Source organism: Muntiacus reevesi, chromosome 18, assembly GCF_963930625.1.
Source record: "Muntiacus reevesi chromosome 18, mMunRee1.1, whole genome shotgun sequence".
In the NCBI taxonomy this organism is placed as follows: domain Eukaryota; kingdom Metazoa; phylum Chordata; class Mammalia; order Artiodactyla; family Cervidae; genus Muntiacus; species Muntiacus reevesi.
The window spans coordinates 33,388,376-33,410,949 of record NC_089266.1 but is presented as its reverse complement, the minus strand read 5'-3'; the positions used below and the strand labels follow the sequence as shown (position 1 = coordinate 33,410,949).

The 22,574-nt window shown below is 58.8% G+C and overlaps 2 protein-coding genes across 5 annotated transcripts in view; one reads left to right on the top strand and one right to left on the bottom strand.

The window, feature by feature from the left end:
* NTN1 (netrin 1) overlaps positions 1–15,138 on the top strand; it is a 207,439-nt gene extending 192,301 nt beyond the window's left edge. For all 4 annotated transcript variants that reach the window (XM_065908777.1, XM_065908778.1, XM_065908779.1 and 1 more), the window contains one exon: positions 11,359–15,138. In XM_065908777.1, the coding sequence (XP_065764849.1) occupies positions 11,359–11,687 (329 nt within the window). In that variant the 3' untranslated portion in view covers positions 11,688–15,138. The remainder of the gene's footprint in view (positions 1–11,358) is intronic.
* Positions 15,139–20,996: 5,858 nt separating this feature from the next.
* The window catches only part of STX8 (syntaxin 8), a 198,109-nt gene continuing 196,531 nt past the window's right edge, over positions 20,997–22,574 (bottom strand). Inside the window, exon 8 of the mRNA XM_065909227.1 lies at positions 20,997–21,170. Coding sequence (XP_065765299.1) covers positions 21,103–21,170 — 68 coding nt within the window. The 3' untranslated portion in view covers positions 20,997–21,102. The remainder of the gene's footprint in view (positions 21,171–22,574) is intronic.

The window sequence follows — 22,574 nt, the reverse complement described above, 5'->3', positions numbered from 1 at the left end:
AGGGGGGCCCTCCCTGAGCCCTGCCTTGGCTGTGCGCCACCCTCCCAACCCTGGGCAACAAGGCCGTGTGTGGGGAGCGGGGACTCAGTCTCTGGGCTCCTCTTGCCTTTTGCTCCCTGAGTCAGTCCTCCCTTCCTCGCCCTTGACTTCCTCCTGAATTGTCCGAGGGAAGCTGGTGTCTTAGGTGGGGCCCCAGTCCAGCTGGCTGACTGGCCCAGCAGAGCCCCAGCCCCCCTCCTGCCCCCTCATCACGTTTATCCCCTGGACCCCATCTGTCCCAAAACCAAGAAAGTGAAAGTCACAAAGTCGTGTCCAACTCTTTGCGACCCCATGGACTATACAGTCCATGGAATTCTCCAGGCCAGAATACTGGAGTAGATAGCCATTCTTCAGGGGCTCTTCCCAATCCAGGGATCGAACCCAGGTCTTCCCAGACTTCACCTTGGCCACCCCGGCTCAGGCAGGAGGCAGGACAAGGAAGTGTCCAGAGAGGGGTTGCAGGGGTTTCTGAGGAGGGAGACCCCAGCAGGCGAGGGAGCAGACTGGGAGAGGCTTGTGGAGGGCGGAGTGAGTGGTATCCAGGGTGGCTGGGCGGGGGCAGCCGGGCTGCAGCTGCAGGCCTTGCTCTGAGGCTGGGGGCCAGGTCCCCCTCTGGGCTCCGCGCGCCCTGCCAGGCCCATGGAGGAGGGGTCCCTTCCACACCCGCAGACCTGGGCCAGGTGAGCAAGAGGAGGGGGAGCTGGCTGGCCTGGAGCGGGGCGGGGGGCCCAGGAGGGTCAGGGAGGGGGCTGCATAATCCCCACCCCATCTCTGACTGACACCCCTGCGGGGAGCCAATTAGGAAGCATTTCCTCCACTTTGCAGCTTTCCAGCTAGGGCGCAGGGATGTTCCAGAAGCTGCTAATTAGAACCTCAGCAGGGTGGGTGGGGTGGGAGTCAGTGAAGGGCAGTCCCAGGCCCCCTTCCTCCTCTGAGGCCGGCTTGGGAGATTCTTGACATTGTGTGGCCAGAACGCCCGGATCTGGGTCTCCGCTGACTGGGCGGTGGTCAGTGGGCAGGAGGCGGTGGGGAAGGGGGCTGGAGCAGTGGCCTGGGCTGGCTGGGGTTTGCTGGCCCTGCCCGTGTTCCTGGTGAGAGAGGGCCCAGCAGGTGGAGGTGGGTGCCACACGAAGCAGGCAGGAATTGGGGTTGGAGAGGCCTGAGGGCCAAGCCCCGTGCCTTTCTGGTCTGGAGAGACCCCAGGACTGGAAGGATGGCAGTTCCATTCCCATCTGTAGGTAGGGAAGGGCCACTGGCCACAGAACCTGAGGAAGACTCCACATTCGCTGTGTGACTTCGGGCCAGGCTGGGCCTCAGTTTCCTGGTCTGGCCAGTGGAGGCCGATGAAGGGATGCGCTGTCCTTCCAGGTGTGGCAGGAGGGCAGCCCTGTTGTGCCATCTCCAGGGAACAGGGAGGGGTTCATGGCGCCCACTGTCATCGCTGGCCCCCTGTCCCAGGACCACCTCAGTCCTCTGTTGCCCTCTAGGGGAATCAGCTCACCTTGCAAATGCTGAGAAGGCACTCGTGGGCAGGCTCAGGGTGGGGCAGTTGTGCACAAAAATGGGGTTTTTTAATTACTTTCGAGCGTAGTAGCATTTCCTGTCAACTTTTCAGGAAAACCTAGCCGAGAGGGGCCCTTCTTTTGTGTAGAACGCTCCCAGTGAGTGCATGGAGATGTGTGCATGTGTGTGGAGATGTGTGCACATGTGCCTGTGTGCACCCATGAGCATTCACCAAGAAGCCTGCATTCGCTCAGCAGCTCCCACATGGGCAGAGCCTGTCCATCCCTTCTGGAGTCACTGGCCCTGTGGCTCATTTACCTAGAAGCCCGGGCTCCAGAACCTCGGTCTGTGGAGACAGGATAGCCAGATGATGCTGTCCCTGGGGCATTTACTGTGGGGGTTGTTGGGAAAGGCCACCTCTTGACAATGACTTCAGGCCAAGACACCCCTCAGCTTCTACTCCCTGAGTCACATGGAAGTGAGGCCAGCCTGCCCCTGTCACGCCACCCTCCCCGTCCAGTCTAGATCACAGACTCCTTGGCCAGGGTCTAGCCTGCAGTGGGCGTAAGCAGGACCTGGCCCATCCTCCAGAGAGAGGGTGTGGAGGGAGGGCTTCCTGGAGGAAGCAGCCCAGGTAGTCAGTGCTCACTGGGCAAGGCAAGGCTCCCAGGCAGAGGGAGCAAAGTGTCTGAACACAGAGACAGGAGCAGGCTGGGGAGATGGGAGGAGAGGGCACGTGGGGGTGCGGGGGCGGAGGCCAGGGAGGCAGGGAGGCTGGTGAGGGTTCATGTCCGCGTGCAGAAGCCACTCAGAGGCCACCAGAGAGCCAGCCCCACTCACACTGGCACACAGCAGGCTGCCACCCACCTCTGCTTCCCTGGGATTCAGAGGCGGAGGGAGAGGACAGACAGCCCGTATTCTGAAAGGTGAGATCATCTCACTTTTGCCAGTTCTTGGAAAAATGATTCGTTCCCAGAAATGTCTATTAGTCACCCCCTTTGTTGAAAGACATTTTGGCACCAACGGATGGAAAAATCAGAATGCTTTTCATGAGATGATCGGTCTCGCGCCTTCCTCCCGCCATCCCTCAAGGATGATTTCTGAGGATAACAGCTTGAAGCGGAAGTCCTCTTGGCATCTGTGGGGAGGAGCTGGGTTTGTGAGGCTGTGTGTGTGTGCATGTGTGAGCACACATGTGCTGTGTTATGGGCCCCCGGCAGAGGAGAGCCTGGGGCCCTAAGTGGACCCCTCCTCCCCAAGTGTTGATACCTTGTCTCTCCTGGGGCGGCAGAAACCCCAGAGGTGAGGCCTTGTCAAGCCGGTGACTGTTCCTCCTCTGCAGGCCCTGGATGGGCACCTCACAGTCTTCATTCTCACCCTGGGTGAGTCCTCAAAAATACTGAAGGAGGGGAAGGCCTTTTCTTCCGGCCGATGGGATGCTAAGACTCAGCAAGATAAGGAGCATGCCCAAGACTGGGGCCCCTGAGGCCTGAGACCTTTATGTGCCCTGCCTGCACCCCCACGTCAAGATGCCAAGCCTTTGTCAACAGAATGGGTGCTGCCCCCGCTTGAGGGTCAAGGGCTGGTTCCCCCATGGGACCCCGGACTCTCTCACTCCTGATAAGCCACAAAGGCATTTCTGTGGGGGAACAGCAGGAGTGGTCACTGTGGTGCTGGGGTGATTGTCACCATGGGGGGGTGATTGTTGGAGACGATGGAGCCAAGATGATGGGCGAGGATGTCCCATCTGGATTCTGGCAGAGGCAGGGTGGGTATGACCACTCAGTGGTGGGCTTGGCTGTATGGCGGAGGGAGGTCACGGGCAGCTCCATGATGGAGGAAGGATGAGACCGAGCTAGCAGTGGAGACGATGCTGGTGGTGGAGGGACTGCAGATGCCCGTGGAGCTGGCGTAGATTAGAGGGGGTGCCTCTACTCAGGCCAGGGATGAGATGAGCGGGGTGATGGGGAGGCCTCGTGAGGGACACGGGGCCTCTTGGCAAATGATGGCCTCTCCCCCTCTTCACACCCCTTGCCCTTCCTCTTCTTGACCTTGGGGTCAGTGACTGTTCCTGATCAGGGTCAGTCCCTTCAAGGGCAGAACATGGGGCAGGTTATCAACCCTATTCTGGGGGCCAGGTTCCCGTGTCTGCAGCAGACTGTGACTTCAGGGCTTGGAGTGGGGGTACAGATGTTAGAGGAGCACCCTGGGGGCTGTCGCCGAGGGTGGTTGGCCGGGTCCGGGTGGCAGCTGGTGGTGATGGCTGGGAGAAACCAGTCCTCTCCACCCTCCCCAGTACTGTCCTCGCTCGGAGAGTCGGACGCAGCCCAGCCAGCAGCACGTGGCATGGAGTTTCAGAGGCTCGCTGACCCTTCCCGGGGGCGCGGGTCACTGGCCCCCTGGGGATCCTCCGATTTCCCCAGCCAGATGTGACCTCCCCCCTTGGAGTGCCAGCCCCATATGGAGGCCAGATGTGGAGCTGGGTCGGCATGAGTCAGCCTGAGGTCGCAGAATGCGGGTGACCACTGGGTTGGGCTGGGCGGGCAGCAGGCCCCAGTGACAGCTCGACAAGAAGCCCCTGAGCCCGCAGGGTGCTGCACTGGCCAGGGCCCCCTGCCATGCGCCGTGGGGGCGGGAGTGGGCACAGCCCTGCCCGCCACAGCGACTCCCCTCCCCACGGACAGGGCCCAGAGCATGGGCGCCCACCTCTGCCGCCCCCACAGCTGTGGGTGCCGAGGCCTGGCGCTTCCTTTCCTCTGAAGGTCCTGTTTTTAGGAAGGAGGTGTGGGTAGGGAAGGGCACCTAATGAAAGTTGTCTCCTCCCATTTCACAGATGAGGAGACCGAGGGTCGGGTGGGGGTGGGGAAAGGTGGAGATCTGTCCAAGGTGCCTGGGGACACCAGCCAGCTTCTCCTGCAGACAGGCAGCACTTGACTTCTCTCCACTCCCCAGGGACCCGTGTCCAGGCTCACAGAGCATGTCCCTCACCACCCCCCCGCCCCCCAGGCAGGGCTGGGATGGGCAGCTCTCCCCAGGGGGGATGGATCTCATGAGTCTTGACGCCCCTCTTCCCCGGGGTCGGAGCCTTGGCACAAGGACCCCAGCACCATTGCTATTCCCGGGTCCACCCCCACCTGCTGCTCTACCTGCTTGTGTGAAGCCCAGGCTGCGATGGGATGGGGTGCGCCCCGGGGGTACACACCCTCTGAGCAGCCTGGGTTACCTGCGGGGAGGCAGCTGAGGCCTTAAAAACAGTAGCTTCTCAAAGGCTCCTAAGGGTCACCCCCAGGGTGGGCTCCTCCCCGGCAAAGCTCTGGTCAGGATTTGCTTTGGTCCCTGTTTCAGGCAACAAGGTCCTTTCTCTGGGTGTTGTTCCAGGTTCCGTCCTTCAAGGGTGGTTTGATTTTTAGGAGCTGAGCGAGTGTGGTGTTCACAGGGTGACAGGGGACTCAAGTCCCTGCTGGACGCCCACCCTCCAGGACAGGGCTCTCCACAGTGTCCAGGGCATGGCCAGGGGGCAGCCTGGGATGGGGGCGCTGCTTCGTGCAGTGGGGTTTGCTCGAGGTGACTGTGGCAGGACTGGTGGTGGGGGGCTCTTAGGTGGGCCCCTCTGAGGAGCAGGTAGGCATTTGCAGCCAGGATGTGAGCCTGCCTCTTCCCCCAGAGGCTGGAGCCCCAGTGATGATGGGAACCGACCTGGGGGACCTTACGGCAGGCAGGGAGCGCCCCACTGTTGCCCTGTGTGTGTGATGGGTGGGTTGGGCTGCTGCAGCCAGCCTGGGGGAAGGTGTGGGTGGTGGGGCATCTCCTGAGGCTGTGTGAGGCCCTGGGGGGCAGGGGGCGGGTTTCTGCTGTCCTCCAGGATCACACTCTGACAGCTGGGGCTGTGCTGTGATGGGGTGGGCTGGGCTGTTACAGTTCCTTCTGATGGGGAGCAGGGCAGCTTTGGGGGTGTAGGGCCAGGCCCGAGTCCACTGTCCTGCCTGAACCTCTTGCAGACGAGGGTGGCCAGTCTCCTGAGCTCGACTCACCTGTAGGCCGGGGGTGCCAGGCCGTCTCCCTGGGGAACAGGGCACCTAGCATCCCCAGAGTCTGGTCTTCTGAACCCAGATCTCCTGATGTCCCCTCCTCCAGGGAGCCCCGTGCAGTCAGCTCATCTCAGGTCCCCTCACCCCTCTCGCTTCCCAAGAACAGAGCCTAAAAGCACTAGGACCTGGCAGGGGAAACTGAGGCCACCTCTGTGTTGGTCTGAGAAAGAGGGTTGCACTGTTACTTCTGCTGAGGGCGGGGAGGATGGAACCTTCCCTAACCCCAAGTTGGGGGGTCCCCGTTTTATTCCAGGTCTGAGGTGGGGCCTTGGTGGGTGTGGCAGGAGGTGGCAGCCCCGGGGTTTTTCTGACCACAGCACACCTCCAGCCCTCCACCTGATAGGATGAAAACTGGGGGGACTGCTGTGACACCCCACCCACACCCCTTCTGCTCTCCCGCCCCTGCCGCAGGTTAGCATCTCTGAGAACAAGGCTGGCCCTGCTTGACTGCTTCTGACCTTCACAGGGAGGGGTGGGGGGAGGTGGTGGTGCTGGGAAACATGTGGTCAGAGCTGTGCTTTATGAGAGCAGCTGCAGCTCCTGACATGCTTTCCATACCGGGAGATTTATGGGGCCGCGTGCTTTTAATGGCTTCTGCGGGGCCGGTGTCCTTCCCCCCTTCGTCCTGGCCGCCGTCTTGGAGGCAGATGGGTCCCGAGCTGGCCTGGCCCATCAGGAGGGCACGGTGGGGTGGGGAACGCCGGGGCTGACCACCCAAGCCTCCTTGGGAGGGACAGCTGCTGGGAAGCCCCTTGGGACCCCCATCTGAGCAGCCCATAAATCGAGGAGACCTCCAGAAGGCAGGAAGCCTCGGTGCAGAGGTGTCCCAAGCTGGTGAGGAGAGGAGGAGGAAGCGCCCCCCCGCCCCAGAGCCACAGCCCCAGACCCCACCCAGCAGGTCGTCCATCTGGGCTGGGCTGGCACTAACTGTGTGCTCGTCGCTGACCCAGCAGCCGTGCTGGGTCCTAGAACCTGGCCTGGCTGGGGGCTTTGACCCCAGTCAGACATCCCCCGAACCTGTGAGTGGGGGGCAGCAGTCAGCCTAGTGCTGCCTCCTACCACTGACAGTCCAAGGTACTGGCAGGGCTAGGTCCTCGGAGGGTCTGGAGCTGATCCATCCTTGGTCTCCGGGGTCAGGGCGGGAGCTGGGGATGGAGCAAGGCTTTGAAGGAACCAGGGGCTTCCTTGGGGTGCACGGTTCCCTTTGGAGGAATACGAGCTTGAGCTCGAGGTGGGACCCAGAGCTCCACTTCTCAGCTCACCATGGCCGGCCTCGCTGGGACTCTGTGGAGGTGGAGGCCCCGGGGAAGGAGAGCCAGAGGTCTGCGCCTCTGGAAGGACATGTGGGGGGCCTCGGGCTGAGCCGGGAATGGGCCTGGACAAGGCCCCTGGCCTGCCTCCTAGCCCGAGGCCCCATGGCTTGGACCAGCCCAGTGCTGACCCCTGCCTCCCTGGACTGGTGCTCACTGCCCTGCTCTCCCTCTCAGAGCCACAGCCCGCCCTTGAGCGCCAGGGGCAGGCCTCTACCAAGGGACGGAGAGCCATGTGCCCAGTAGCCGGGCGGCAGACTCACGGGCCAGCAGGGGAGACTGGCCCACTTATGCCCTGCCTTGGTGTCTGGGGATGGCTCCTGGTGCGCAAGGCCCTCCCGTGAGCCCCGGAGTTGCTGAGGGGGCCCTGTTCCAGCCTGCCTGCAGCCACACCAGCAAAGCTCTGGGGCCCTGGGGATTCGGAGGCCAGAAGACCAGGTGTAGCCTGGCCTCTTGGACCCGGAGGCCGACTCGACTCTCTCGGGGCCGCACTCTTCCCCTGCTTTTCCTGTGGGCACTTGCTCCATCCTGCAGGTCCCCGCTTCCGTGGGTGGGGGGACCTTCTGGAGCCAGCCTCACCTGCGTCTCCTCGGGGGTTCCTCCCTACACCTGATGCCTGCTGGACTGCACAGGAGCAGAGCTGTGGGGCCTATGCAGCCCACCTGCACTGTGGCCCAGCCTGGGAGCAGGCAGACACCGGCAGGTGGGGCAGGCTCCTGTTCCAGCCAGTCTGCTTTAGCCACTCCCTTGTTTGTGCTTTAGAGTCCTGCCCCCCACCCTCAGCTCAGTGCCAGGACCCTCCCTCTTTCTTAGGCGTGGGGGGGGGTCTTGGCAAGCCTCTTATTACCCCGACCTGATCTCACCATCTGCCTTCCTGAGGGTCATCTCACCTGCCTCCTTTCTGAATAAGGGGTGGGGGATCCTCCCTGGAGCCCCTTTTTCTGGCCAGTTTAGGACATCGGCACATGGACGTGGAGCTTAGACGTCCCAGGAGCTGAGGCTAGTTAGCCTGGAGTGAGCGTCATGTGAGTGTAAGGGACACAACCTTGGGGACCGTGCCCCTCAGTCAGTTCAGTCACTCAGTCATGTCCTTTTTGTGACCCCATGGACTGCAGCACGCCAGGCTTCCCTGTCCATCACCAACTCCTGCAGTTTACTCAAACTCATGTCCATCGAGTCAGTAATGCCATCCAACCATCTCATCTTCTACACTCCCCTTCTCCTGCCTTCAATCTTTCCCAGCATCAGGGTCTTTTCCAACGCCTAGTTTTTTCTGTGCACCCAGGGTGGACAAGAAGCTGCCCCTGGCCCCGCCCCCACCCAATTGGGTGGTGCTATGGGCCCCCAGGGGATGCCGGTTGTTCCTGGCCCCCAGCCAGCAGGGCGTCAGAGGTGGCGGCGGCCCCACGCTGTCTTGAGCCCCCCGCACGCTCCCCGAGGGGGCTGAGTTGGTCTGCCTGAGGTCACTGTTTCAATGTGTATTTTGAGTACTTTCAGCCGTGTGTGCACCGCGGGGACTTGGCCTGTGCACTGCGTGTGCAGCTCATACTTGGTGGGCTGCGTAATATGCGGAGGCGTTGCCAAGGGCAGCGGAAATGTGGACTCTGTCCAGCATAATCACATGAATCTACCACCACCCGCCCCTGCCCTGCCCCCAGCCCTTCCCACCCGCTGCCAGGGTGCTGCTGGGGTAGGAGGAGGACGAGGGCCAGCGCTTCATCCCCATCGAGCTGTGTCCACCGCCAGGTACCCCTCCAGGCTGGGGAAGCAGGCTGCCCCGGAGAGAGGGGGTGCAGACCAGGGAAGGTGGGGCAGGGGTCTCCAGGCCTCATCCCTGCAGGTCCGCGGAGAGATGGGCCCCGGGGGCCTGGAGGGCCATGCAGCCCTCCCCTCCCACCTGGCCATGAGCTGAGGCCCCGGATCCTGAATCTTCAATTCCAGTGGTTATGAGTTTGCCGGCCCTGCCAGAACAAAGTACCCCTGAGGGGTTCAAACAACAGGAATTTGCTTTCTCCCAGTCTTGCAGGTTAGAAGTGCCGGCTCAAGGGGTTGTCAGGAGTGGTTACCCGAGGCTCTCTCCCTGGCTTGGAGGCGGTCGTCTTGTTCTGTCTCCACGTGGTCTTCCCTCCGTGCGTTTCTGTGTCCTGATCTCTGTGTCCTCGTCTGAGGACACCAGTCATATTGGGTCAGGGCCCACCTTTCGAACTTCCTCTTAACTACCTCTTAAAGACCTTATCTCCAAACACTGCCGCGTTCTGAGTTACTGGGGGTTAGGACTTAAGTGTGTTAATTTACCGGCAGGGAGCGATACCCAGTTCAGCTCGTAACACCAGGAGATGAGCAAAGCCACCTTCTCCGGGGTGCCTTCGGCATCATCCTTGTTGGGCCACCTCAGCCCACCCTGGATGCAGGGCGGGACACCGCGACTGGGCCAGGGGTCTGAGGTCCCGCACAGGCGGCAGCTGCACCCTGGGGGAGGCTCATTCTGCATTCAGCTCAGTCCTGAGGAGAGGAAGCTGGGGCTCCCGGGGATGCTGGGGGCGGCTCCCCTCCTTTGCTTAGCTGAGGGGCACTCAGTTGCCACGGTGACCTCTGTCTGCACAGTCAAACACACACAGCCCAGCCACTGCTCCAGGCTGGAGGGCTCCCCACCCCCTCCTCCGAGTTCACACTGAGTGTTGAGTCCCTTGGTGACGAAAACATGGAAACGGTTGCCATGGCAGCCATTCTTTGGAGCCCTCAGACTGGAGTGCAAAGTTCAGGATGCCCAGGAACAGCTGAAATGAAAATATGGGAAAATCCGCCACTTGCTTCACCCCAGAAGGGTGGGATTCAACGGAGGGCCTGGCCATCCATGCCCCTTCCCATCGTCCTGGGCCAAGTGTGGGCACAGAAGGGGCGTGGGGAGGGCCCGGGGATTAGCCCCCTGAGACCATGAGAGAGGCCGGCCAGCATGGTGAGTGGGCCCACCGCCCGGAGCTAAGAGGGCAGGTGAGACTGTCGGTCCCTCCTTGGGTGCACATCTGCGTGGCTCCTGGAGCCACTGAGCCCACCCTGTCTTGGTGTCTTCACTTGTAGAGACAAGCCCCTTTCTCAGGAGGGCTCAGGTCTACACAGCTGTTAGGAGAACCTTCAGCCTGACCAGGGGTGGAGGGGAAGGTGCCGGGTTCTGACCGTGGGGATGGAGGAGGAGCGCAAGTTTCCTTTGGCTGAACGCTAGTACAGCGTAGACTTCTGCACTTAGCCCCTGGAACGGTATGTGTCCCCTACACCCAGAATAGGCCCTGTGGGGGCTCTGGTGACTTGAGATAACCACCCAAAGGGCCCTGCAGTCAGAGTTGTTTGGGAAAACCACAGCTGTGCCCGCACACACAATTTGTAGATTAAAGGCTCTGAAAAGTCCCGCAGTAAGAAAACTTTTTGACTTTAACCCACTATTTCATCTAGTGGTTTGAACAAAATCTATTAACCGCCCCCCCTTAAAAATGTTTCTTCTCTTATAACATACCTTATATCCTGCAGAAATAGCATCGGTTGACATTCACTGGGGCATTGATTCTCAAACTATGTTCCCTGGATCAGCACCATCTGGAGTTTGTCAGAAGTGTGCCTTGCTGGGCCGCACTCCACACCTGGTGAATCAGAAATTGGGGCGAGGCCAGCGATGTGTGTGTGACAAGCTGTCGAGGGGATTCTGATACCTGCCTCAGCTAGAGAGCCCCCGTACTCAGGGAAATAGTAGCAGAGAACTGAAAGGGAGGGAAATGGCCTGGGGGCTTGGGGAGGGTCCAGAGGACCCCTGGCAGGGATGGGCGGGGATAGTACAAGGACCCTGGACTCCAGAAGAGGTGCTGTGGCTGCCTTCAAGGGCTGCTCAGGATGCATGCCCCTGGGCACTGAGACCCCAGTCTGAGATTAGATTAAGAGCAAGGTTGTGTGGCTGGGGGTGTCACGAGGCTTGATGTTAGGTGGTGGGGCCTCTGGAAATGGCCAGGAGGTACTGCCCACGTTGGTCCGCCCCCAGTGGCCAGCACTGTGCTCATGGAGGGCACTTGCCTGAACAGCTGGCTTCTGCCCAGAATTCAGTGGGGTGTGGTCAGTTCCTATAGTGTCTTCCTGGACTCTAAGGGGGATTGTCCCCAAAGACAGGGCTGGGTGGCACCTTCAACACAGGCAGGAAGTAAGACTTCTCAGAGCAGTGGCCTTGGCAGATGTATCAGCAGGCAGGGTTCTAGGGTCAGCTTTGCCTCCACACACCCATTCCCCCAGTGGGGCTCCCCCTGCGGTCACTTCCCAGCACTGGGTCTCCTATTCCTTCTTCACCAAACAGGCCGCCCCATCGTGGGCCCTCTCGGCGGCAGGAGCCACGGCGCCCAGGCGGCAGCCGAGGCCCACGCCCTACCTGTGCTTCCTTGCAGCCGTCCAGATCCATATCCTGAAGGCGGACAAGGCGGGGGACTGGTGGAAGTTCACGGTGAACATCATCTCCGTGTACAAGCAGGGGACCAGCCGCATCCGCCGCGGTGACCAGAACCTGTGGATCCGCTCGCGGGACATCGCCTGCAAGTGCCCCAAAATCAAGCCCCTCAAGAAGTACCTGCTGCTGGGCAACGCGGAGGACTCGCCCGACCAGAGCGGCATCGTGGCGGACAAGAGCAGCCTGGTGATCCAGTGGCGGGACACGTGGGCGCGGCGGCTGCGCAAGTTCCAGCAGCGCGAGAAGAAGGGCAAGTGCAAGAAGGCCTAGCGCGGAGGCAGCGGCGCGCCGGCGGGCTGGGCGCGGGGCCGGCCACCGCGGCGTGGACTTGGCCCGCGGGGGCTTTCCCAGCTGGGGGGAGGGTGGGGGCGGGGCCGGGGCCCTCGGCGGCCCCGCCCCCAGCCCCCTGGGCGACCAGGCCCCGGAGAATTGAGGACCCAGACTTAGCTACCTCACGGCTCCCTCCAGAGCAGAGATGCGTTTCCCTGGGGCGGGAGGGTGGCCGGGGCAGGGGCAGGTGGGCCGCAGCGATGGGCAGAGAAGGGCACGTGAGGAGGAGAACTGTGAACCCCCAGGCCCGCAGCCCCAAACAGAAAACCCCGTTTGGTTCCCCTGACCCTTCTTGGGGGATTGCCACAGGAACCCTGGCTGAGACAACTTGGGCTCCTGTCTGCAGCGGTCTGGGGGCACCTGGGGGAGGCGGAAGTGGCCTGTCCAGCCAGCCCTCCCGCGCGGTCTGTGGTCTCCACCTGCCCCCGCTATCCTCCTGGTGGTGGGGGGTGCGGAGGGGTTACAGTCTGTGCAGCCAGAGCAGTGACGCCCCTCCTGGGCCTGCGCTGGCCGGGCTTGGGGTGGGTGGGTGCTTGGCCAGGCTTCTGGACCAGGGACACCCCCAAGAAGCCCACGCCGGGTGGTCGGTCACTGCTCACGCCGGAGCTGTCTGATGGAGGAGGCATTGCCAACGCAAAACCTCCCAGAGAGTTTCCTTTCTGGAAAGTTGGAAGCAGCCCCTTTATGACATTTTCCAGGGGAGGGGGTGGGGGAGGGGGCACGGCTGGGCTTACGGCAGCGACACTATTTGTGTAATGACATCAGCTCCCACAAGGCCCCTCAGCAGTGTCAACAGCTGGGAAGGGCCTGGAAGGCAGGCTGCTAAGGCAGTTGGGCCTGGCGGGGATGGGGGGTGGGAGTGGGCTGGCTGGAGCGGGACCCGCTCCGCTGGCTCAGGGAGGCGCGGGAATGCCCAAGTCGCAGGCTGGCAGGGCTGGAACCATTAGGGTCCCAGGTACCAGGGAAGCTGTGACCACTTCCTGCTGGGCCCTCACTCCTGACTCCCCAAGGAGCGGACAGAGGAGGCTTCCCATCACCATCCTGGTACGGCCTGGGTGGCACCTCACCCCCTCTGGCGGCCCCCTCTGTGGATGCCTCCTGGGCCCCCTAGTGGGGTCAGGCTCCCTTTCCAAAGCTTCCGAGAGATACTGTCTCCAAGCCGGCAGCCCTAAACGTCCAGGTCTGATGGCCTCACACAGGACCTGTGCCCAGGGGCCCCCCACCTCCCTAGCCGGCACTCTGAATTCGAGGCCTGGCTCCTCTCTCAGTCAGGAAATTGGTTTCATCTTCCCTGCTGGAGTTTGGCTGCTCAGAAGGGTCACACCAAGTATGAAGCTCGGGCCCTCCTGGTTTGGCTTTCCTCTGCTTCCTCCCGCATTGCCACCGCCACCATTTACCGAGCACCTGCTCTGTGCCAGGCACTTTACCCCCGTAACCTCACACTATCTTCATGACAGCCCCGTGAGACAGGGGTCCTCACCAGGTACTATAACCCCTCTTTGGTTCCCTCGCAGGCTGCAGGGGGTGCTTCTGGGTGAGTCACCCCTGAGACGCTGGCCCTGGTGATGGCATCTGGCCTGGAGAACAGACGTCAGGAACTGGGGGCTGGGATGGGCATAGTCATATCTTGAGAGGTGACAGCCAGGCAGTGCGTGAGGCCGGTGTACACTCACTCCAGGTTCCAGGCAGGCAGGCAGTGGCTGGTCCTAAGGTGTAGGCAAGGATGTCTGGCTGCCTGGAGGGGTTCCAGAGATGCCCCCAGGGGCAGGGGAAGGACAGAATGGGCCTGGGAAGGGGTCGCTGTCCTGCCTGACTCTGAGCCCTAGGCTGGAAGTGTAGGGTCCTCTCCACGCAGTCGGCCCTCCCCCGCCGCCTGTGTAGTTTGGGTGTTTTGTTGCCTCACAGTCTACAAGAGGCTCTGTCCTGTGTGGGCAGTCGTCCTCTTTCTGTTCGCACCAGCCTGGCTTCTCTGCTTTGCCCAGGAGGGCATGGCAGCCCCACCAGCTCCCACCCCAGGCCCAAGTCTCAGCCCCTGTCGCGAGGGGGGCTTGCACTGGTGGTCTCTATGGCCAGCAGCCCGCCAGGCAGCAATGCATCTTGCTTTAAATTCAGCCAGTCTCACCCTCTGGCTCAGCACCCCGAGAGAAGAGCAGCCTGGCCTCTGGGGAATGTCAGCGCCACCAGTCTGCTAGGGGGGAGAGGAACTCGGGGCGGGGGGGAAGCTCAGTCCTGGCAGGTGGCCTTACCCACCCAGCCAGAACCCAGCCCACCGCTCCTCTGAATCCAGCCACCAATTCAGGACGACCCTCTCCCTTGGGAAAGCACCCCTCTTCTTCCCACGCCCACCCACCCCGGGTGGAAATGGAAATAGGAATTGAGGTTCCGGTTTGTACAGTTAGAAAAGGATGTAAAATGGAACTAGATTTTGAAGAGTGTATTAACCAGAGTTGTGATATGTAGGTGTTTGAAGAAAAACATACCAGATTAGTCTTTCTTTTTTTAAAGAGATTTCCAAGTTGTCCTTTTTCTTACCTGCTGGGGGGTCTGGAGCCCCTGACAGTGGGGTCCCTGCTTTTCTGACACATAGTAATGCTAAGGATTGGGGTGGAGGGAAGAAAGAAGGATGAGGGGGCTGCCCCCTGGACTCACCTGCAGCTTGGCTTCCATCCTGAGCAAAGGAGGGTGAGGCAGGTCCTGGTGGTAAGTGGGAGGAACCCCTGCAGTCCAAGCTGGGGGGGCTGGGAGCTGCCCCCAGGCCTCTGGTACCCACCTAGCACTCTGCCCCCAGAGTAACCGCAGGAAATGGGTACAGCCTGTCTTGGGTTAACCCCAGGCTGGAGACTGAAATCAAGGAGAGACCCCTCGGGGTCAGGAGATGGTCCCTTTAGGCAACTGAAAAATGTTTGGGTCTCACTGCGCAAAGGAAGACTGCAGAGTAGATGAACTAGACCCATGGATAGGGTTACTGGGCCACGGTTCATGGCCATAGCCAAGTCGTACCCTAAGGGTATCGAAGTGTGTACTTGTAGGGCCTCGCCCCTGTCAGAATCAAGCCAGTCCTGCTCCCCGCGTCCTTGGACGTGGCTCCCCCTCCCCTCTGCACCTCCCCACTCCCCACTGCGTTCCGGAGTTCTGTTCACTCAGAATTGTAAATGTTTAGTTGTGACCATGACATATTGTTTGGGTCAGTGTTCCTTTCCAATGCATACTAATATATTATGGTTATTATATATGAATATATTTAATGACATGGAAAAAGTTGTGGATTTTTTAAGTTTTTTCTTTTTTTTTTTTTGTTTAGAGTTGTAATGGACCCAGATGGAACTTGTAACGTGGGCCCCACATGATAGAACTAAATTCAGATATCAATTAAATAAACTCTTGTACACTGTTCTCTGTCTCCCAGTCTTTATTGGTGGCCTGAGCTAGGGGTGGTCAGCCTGCTCGGTGAGAGGCTGGTGAGTCTTGAGGCCATTTAAGGAATATGGCTTCTGGTCTAAGAACTCCCAGCAAGACAAACCTGAGACCAAGGCCCCGTGATGCTCTGGAGCAATGGTGCCCAAACTTTTTGGCACCAGGGACTGGTTTCATGGAAGACAGTTTCTCTACAGACTGGGGAGACGGTGGATGGTTTCAGGGGGATTCAAGTGCATTACATCTATTGTGCACTTTATTATTACATCAGCTCCAGCTCAAGATCGTCAGGCATTAGATCCTGGAGACTGGGGGCCCCGAGGATAAGCCAGAGCCTGCCTTTGCTCTTCCCCATCTGACTCAGAACCTGCAAGTAGAGTTATTGCCCTTCATGTAACCAGTTTCTTCTACTTGAGTAGAGGGGAGACTCACTGGCAAAGACAGCAGGGTCAGTGACACTGGAGAATGTTCTCAAGCCGTCATGTCGCTAACACTTCGTGAGGTGCAGGCATGGGGCCGGGGCCAGTGCCACCGGAACTGAGCTCACTGGGTTTCTGGGAGACTATATTTAAACTTCCGAATGGTTGTGATTTCTCTATTAAATAAGCAATTCAGTCATTAGGAACATGTTGTGTTGCCATGCAAAGTGGAACCGATCGTCACCAGGAAGCTATAATTTCTGCATCCAGCTGTTTCGAAGACAAGTCTCAACGACACAGATTCATCCTTCCCCTGTGTGGCACGGAAGGCCCTTCCCACTGCATGATCAGGCCGGGAAGCCATGAGCTGCTGCTCAGGAAGGACTAAGGGCTTCCCAGGGTGCACCAGTGGTAAAGACCCTCCTGCCAATGCAGGAGACTGAGACACGGGTTCAGTCCCTGGGTTGGGACTATCCCCTGGAGGAGGGCATGGCAACCCACTCCGGTACTCTTGACTAGAGAATCCCATGGACAGAGGAGCGTGGAGGGCTGCAGTCCATGGGGTCTGAAGCAACTTAGCACACATGCAGGAAGGAATAAGGCCCGTCCTGCCTCCTCAAGGGCTGTAGGCACGGGAGCTGTGCTCTCAGAACCAGGGGTCAAAGCCAGCGCAGGTGGATGTAGGGGTGGTCCCCAGTGTAAGCCCCATCACAGGGGAGCACTGACAGCCCGTGGCAGAGATGGGATACAGGTCCCAAGGGGCCAGACAGGCCAAGGGGAAAACGAGGCTTTTCTGCAGCTTTGGGCCCCATCAAAGCCAGTTCAGACCCAGCTGGACCATTTGCCGGATTTTAGACATCTGCCAAACTCAGTGCAGGAAATCAGCCGGCTCCCTATGGAGCACTGACCCAGGGTGGTTGGAGAAGTCCATTTTAGAGACTGGAATGCTGAGGCACAAGGAAACAAATTCCCATCAGGGACTTGGGGGCCAGCAGAGTTCAGTCAGAAGCCCAGACCCTGCTGGGTGGGAGCTCCCCAGGGTCTGGCCAAGGAGGTGCCCACATTTCTAAAGGCCTCCCCCACGCCTCCACCTGCCAGGGCCTGAGACAGCACCGTGGATGGGGGCCGCCCGCTCAAGGTAGAGACACACCTGGGTTTCAGACTCTGTTGAACACAGCTCTGTCCATGTTAAGACTAAATAAAGATGTATAAGAAATACACCAAGAAAACATAGGTGTGAAAGGACAGACAGCTCATGTGAGAAATACAGCAATGAATTAATCCACCCAAAAACTGTATCAAAGTGGAGACTCGACCCGAGCATCTCACCCCCACCCTCATGTCAGGGTGGATGTGGGCATGCAGGGGGCGAGGGCCCTGCCTCCAGCCCTCCAACCCACCCAGCAATCGCCCCCTTCTTGCCCTGGGGGCCCAGGATGTAGATATTGTACAAAAGTTTCTAAATTCCTTCTTTCTATGCACTTTTTTACTTAAGGGGGTGGGATCACAGGTGGGAACCCCCACCACAATAAAGTCTGTCAGTGTTTGGGAAAAAAAAAAGTGGAGACTACAGGCCAGCAAGTCTGGTCTGCAAAGATGCAGATGCCTTCTGTTACTGCAGGCAGTTGGGGGGAACTCTGAGGCCATAAGAAGCAATGAAGGAAAGAGGAGCCTTGGCCCACTTTTCAAAAAAAAGGTGGGGAAAACCACACTTACCTTCAGCAGGGCTAGGTTAGAAAACCCAGCTAGATAAAAGATGACCTTGAACGAGTCTATGCCAAGAGGCAGGGAGTACCAGCCACAGGCCAGCCGGCAGTTCTCAGAGGACGGACGGGTCAGGAGAGAACCCAACACTAGCAGAAGGACGGTCTGGAGTCCTGCAGGAGCCTGGTGGAAGGAGGGTTCAGGGCTTTGCCAGGAGCAGGTGTCCTGGGGCTACTGAAAACTAAGCTTTAGTTACAGTTGTTGATAATCACGAGGCTTCAACAGAACAAAAGCACCAGTTGTAACCAGGTACCCGGATTCCTTGACATGGTACACCTTGCCTCAAGAATTCCATGGACAAAGGAGCCTGGTGGACTACAGTCCATGGGATCACAAAGAATCGGATACAACTGAGTGACTAAATAACAACAAGAGACTTTAAATGCTTATGATTAGTAAATAATCAGTTCAACAATACTTATGATGTTGTTTTAATAAAGTTACTTTCATTGAAAATGCACCCAAGGTGATGGGGTCTCGCTGCTTTCTATGCTTAGAGTTGTGGCTGTTCACGCCACCTGTCCAGAGCTTTTGAGCCACCCTGGGACTCTGGTCCTAATGCTTCTGTGGGGTGTGGGGGATGGGAAACCAGGTCTGGCCAAACCCAGCTGGAAAAGGCCACGTGACTGCACCATGTGCCGTGATGCAGCAGACCCTGAGAGGCTCCGCTCAGCCACTTGAACTTGCCAGTTTCAGGCCATCCTTCCGTTCAGAATGGGCCAGGTGTCTCCTGTGAGAAGCCCACCCCGAGGAAGCTGGGGTACAGGGGAGCCTCCCAGCCTGGCACTGCTCCAGGCCTGGATGACGGATCCCACAGTCTCGACCAACTAGCTTCTTCCGCCCGCCCTGTCCCTGGGTTCAGAGAAGTGAAGCCACTGGTCCCATGACAGCAGTGCGCGGGCCGGGCCTTGAGCGCGCTCAGCCGGGAGGACAGAGGCTGCTGCGTGAGGACCTGGGCTCCATATTTGGCTCGGAAAGGCCTTCCCCATGTGGCTGAGGCCGCCGGGGCTCTGGCTCAAAGCTGCCTTACGAGTTGCCGGGGCTCCATGCTGAGCAAGTCACGAGGAGGTGAGAAAGCCAAACAGGCCTTCAGTGCCACCTCCCATGAGCCCGGAAGTGGGGGGACTCCAAGAAGACGTTGTTTATACAGATTTGGGGTTTTGCATGACAAGATGGGTGGATTCTTGCTCTTCCATTGGGGCATCCATTGGCAATTGTCCCGTCCCCTGCCCACAGGGAAAATGCCTCCAGAGTGCCTTAAGGTCCAAACCGCCCCACGCCCACACTGTCTAGCCTGGCCCCTCTGCTGGTGTCTTGGCCTTGACACAAGCGCACCTCCATGTCCTGTCCTCTGCTACCCTGACCTGATCCCTACAGTGGGGCTCCCGCTCACGGCTGCCCTGCTCCCCACCCTCTGGTCCCCGGTCTGAACACGGCTTCCAGGGCCTCACCAGGTCCGCACAGGCTGGCCACCCAGGAGGTCAGCGGGCACCGCTGCTGTGCCCCAGCTCTCTCACATCCTCACGACAGCTGGCACTGCGTTGGAGAGGAGGCCTGAGTCCTGGACACGGTGACCGCCTGGCCCAGTGGGTGTAGACTATGCTGAGCCGCTCTGGCTGCTCTGTGCCGACACAGGCTGACTCACCTGGTCCTCATGGCAGTCCTGGAGGCAGGAGACCGTCTTCTCTCCATTTCCTAGAGGAGGAAACGCAGGCCCAGGCAGGGCACCTGGCCCGTGGTCACACAGCTAACAAGCAGTGTGCTGGTCACTGGGGCCGTCACTGACCAGTTCAGGTTCTCAGTCTTCTGGGCACTTCCTGGTCCCCTCATTGAGCAGGGCAGGTGACAGTCCAGCCAGTGAGCTGTGAGCAGAGCTGACGGCTTCCCTCCTGGGCAGAGCGTTCCACGGCTGGCGCGAGGGTGTCCAGAGTCCCCTTTCTTCTGCCAGAGCCATGGGGCTGTCCCCTGTGCATAGGTCTGGGCCCCCAGCTGACCTGCATGGACGAGCAGCAGCGGGAAGGCCCTGACACTGGGATGGATCTAGGTCGTTGGGATTTGGGGGGTTGTGACTGCAACACTGTCCTGGCTAACACGGAGCCGAGTTACGACCAGGTACGACCTGGGCAGGCCAGGCCCAGGGCTAGACCGCCTCCCGGGAGAACGCCGTGTGTCACCATCACACACACAGCAGGTGGAAGTGGGACTGCCCAGGTGGCCTGGAAGTGACCCAGCCCCTTGAGGGGAGAGCTGTCAGAAAGAAGGTCACCTACCCTTTGCAGTGACTTAGAAGAAACCAAGCTCGGAGCCAGGGCTCCCCTGACAGAGGCCCACGGTCTGGACCCAGGTCTTCCCTGCTCACTGCCATTTCAGGTCTCGGGGTCCCAGGAGATGTGCCAGGGGCACACAGCCCTCCCAAGCCCATCTTGTAGTCTCTAGGGAATCCCCAGGAGACTCTCCCACCCCAAAATTCCCCTCCCACACACCCAATCTCGCCTCTTCCAGTGAAATTTTGTGCTTGGAAACCACCCTAATTTTTCTATCACCAACCCCAATTCTTTCTCCTTGAGCCATGGATGGCAAAGCAAGGCCTGGCAGCCCGGCCTGCCTTCTGACGGCCAAGGAGGAGGGCACGAAGCTTGGCCCTCCGCCCCTTCCCACCCGGATCCACCGCCACCTTTGAGGGCCTGGCACCCCACTCAAGGTCTAGCCCATCTGTCTGCCCTCATCATCACACATGCATACATGTGTGCAATGCGTGCAATGCACACTCATACACACGCAAGACTGTCACAGCTGATTTGCTGTTGTTCAATTGCTAAGTTGTGTCCGACTCTTTGCAACCCCTAGGACTGCAGCACGCCAGGCTTCTCTGTCCTTCACTATCTCCCTGAATTTTCTCAAACTCACGTCCATTGAGTCAGTGATGCCATCCAAACATCTCATCCTCTGTCACCCCCTTTTCCTCCTGCTCTCAATCTTTCCCAACATCAGGGTCTTTTCCAATGGGTCGACTCTTTGCATCAGGTCAGGGCCAGTTTAGAAGCCAGAGAAAGGCCCTGTTCTGCCTGCAGAATCGCACCTTTCTTTGAACTCCACATGGTACTTTCCTGCCTGATTGTTCCCATCTCCCCGCCTGGTTCATCAGATTTGATTCCGCTGCTGATAGAGATGCATCAGCTTTGGAAAAGTGGTTTACTACGTCAAGGGAAGAAAAAAGCACATGCTTCCAGGTCCAAAAGTAGTTCCCAAAGTAGAGTCCAGAGATACTTCACCACTAGGAGTGGCAAGCTTGGGGGGGAAGGGGGGCAGTTACACAGAGCCCTACCTGCATCACAGCGCCTTCCTCCCTCCAAGACACATGTGGCCTTGGCTGCTCGCTGGTCTCCTACGTGGGCATGTGACTGCCCGGATCAGACCAGACACTCCAGGTCACAAACGCCAAGAATTCAGTTGGAATTCAGCATCATCCCACAGGTGGCCCGGGACACTGCAGGGGTGGCCGGAATCCACTGGCAGCCAAGGGGCAATGACCGCTGAGGGACCTCGGGCGGGCGCCCCAATGACCAAGGCAGAACCCCAAAGAGCCATCCTGCTCGATACCTCAGCAGAGGCACCACCCGGTTTGTTTTTGCTGAAGCAACGCACAGCAAGGTGAGAACTTTGGGGGAATTTATTGAGAGCGGCTTTCGGGTACCAAGAGGATGCTGGCTTTCCTCCATCACTGGCAGGTGTCCCGGTTGGTGGTCCCTGGATGGCCACTAGTTGGTCGGCCAGACTGCAACCACCACGATGGCCACGAGCAGCAGTAAAATCACCATTATCATCCCTGAAAAACAGAAGCATACAAGATCCCCTGTAATGCTTTCTACCAGCAGAACATCGCCTCTCCTGTGAAGTATCTTCTGAGACAGCGGGGCAGTTCTCCAGGGAGCCCCAGTGTGTGTCAGGGGTGTCAGCAGCCTCTGGCCTCACAGGCAGGAGGGAGGCACTCCAGGGACCCCAAACGGTTGCCATCTCACTACTTGAAGAGTTGTGCCGGCAAAGCGCCCATGCTCCTGACCTCATAGGGCCTCCCCGTTCAGCCCCCCTTGCTCTGGCTTTTGTGTGCAACTTAGCCATGCTTTGTGTCCTCATTAATGACGGTGTGATAAAGCAAAGGGCTTTAGAGTTCACAAAGAAATACTGATTCTAGAATCCATTTTGTCCCCATCCACACAGCTTGGCCTTTTCTTCTTGGGTCGAAGAAACTTATGTCTTCCATCTGGAAAGAATTCTAAGAGACGGACCTCTGCTTTACTTTTTTTTTTTTTTACTATTAATATTCTCTAGTTTTACTTTAACTTTTTGGCTGGGGACCACAATGTACTCCCTGCCAGTCTGCTCCCTGTGTCCAGCCAAGGCCACCCCATCTCCCTTGGTTCACACATCTGGACCTACCACTGCCCATTCCTTCAAAGCAGATGAAGAGCGAGGGGCCAGGAGGACTCAGCCCGTTTACCCGACGCCCTCACCACCTTCCTCGCCGACTTCTCTGGTGGGTAATAGGTGCTGCCTTCGCCCTGGAGGCCAGCATGGTGGTGGCATGCCAGAGACACGGCACAGCTGTGACAGAGCAAGCTCTGAGAAATGAAGGATCCCTGAGCTACTGAGGCTCCGAGAGGGGAGTGAGGAGCAGATGAGATCAAGCATGAGAAAATGCTCTACAAACTATTGGGGAGTCGGGGGTCACGTGGCCGTCTGGCCCACCAGGACTGCCCGCCGCAGGCTGAGGAGCTGTGTTGGCCAAGGTCAGGGTCCAAAGGGTTTAGCAACTTATTCTCTCGAAGAAGCCACTAGCACATTCTTGATCTTATTAGCTAGAATAACCACTGGCCACATCTGGCTTCAGGAGCTAAAGAGCCACATGTGGCCGATGGCTACTTCACTGGACAAAGACAATACAGGGCAGACATCTCCATCATTGTGGCAAGTCCCATTGGGCAAAATGGACATACTGTGTGGAGTTCTGATTATTTTATTTACTGCCATTTATTTCCATACACAACTGCTGAGCTCAGGAACGAATGAATAGCTGCTCAATGTGTTTTCAACACTCATGCCACACTTGGACAGCTCCTCACGTGGGCAATTCTGCTTTCTTCTTGAATTGGTGTTGTTAAATTATATTTTGGGGGGAAATTGCCCAGTTTTTCTTGAGCATCCAAAATTACTGGCGTAAGGCTATTCCTTA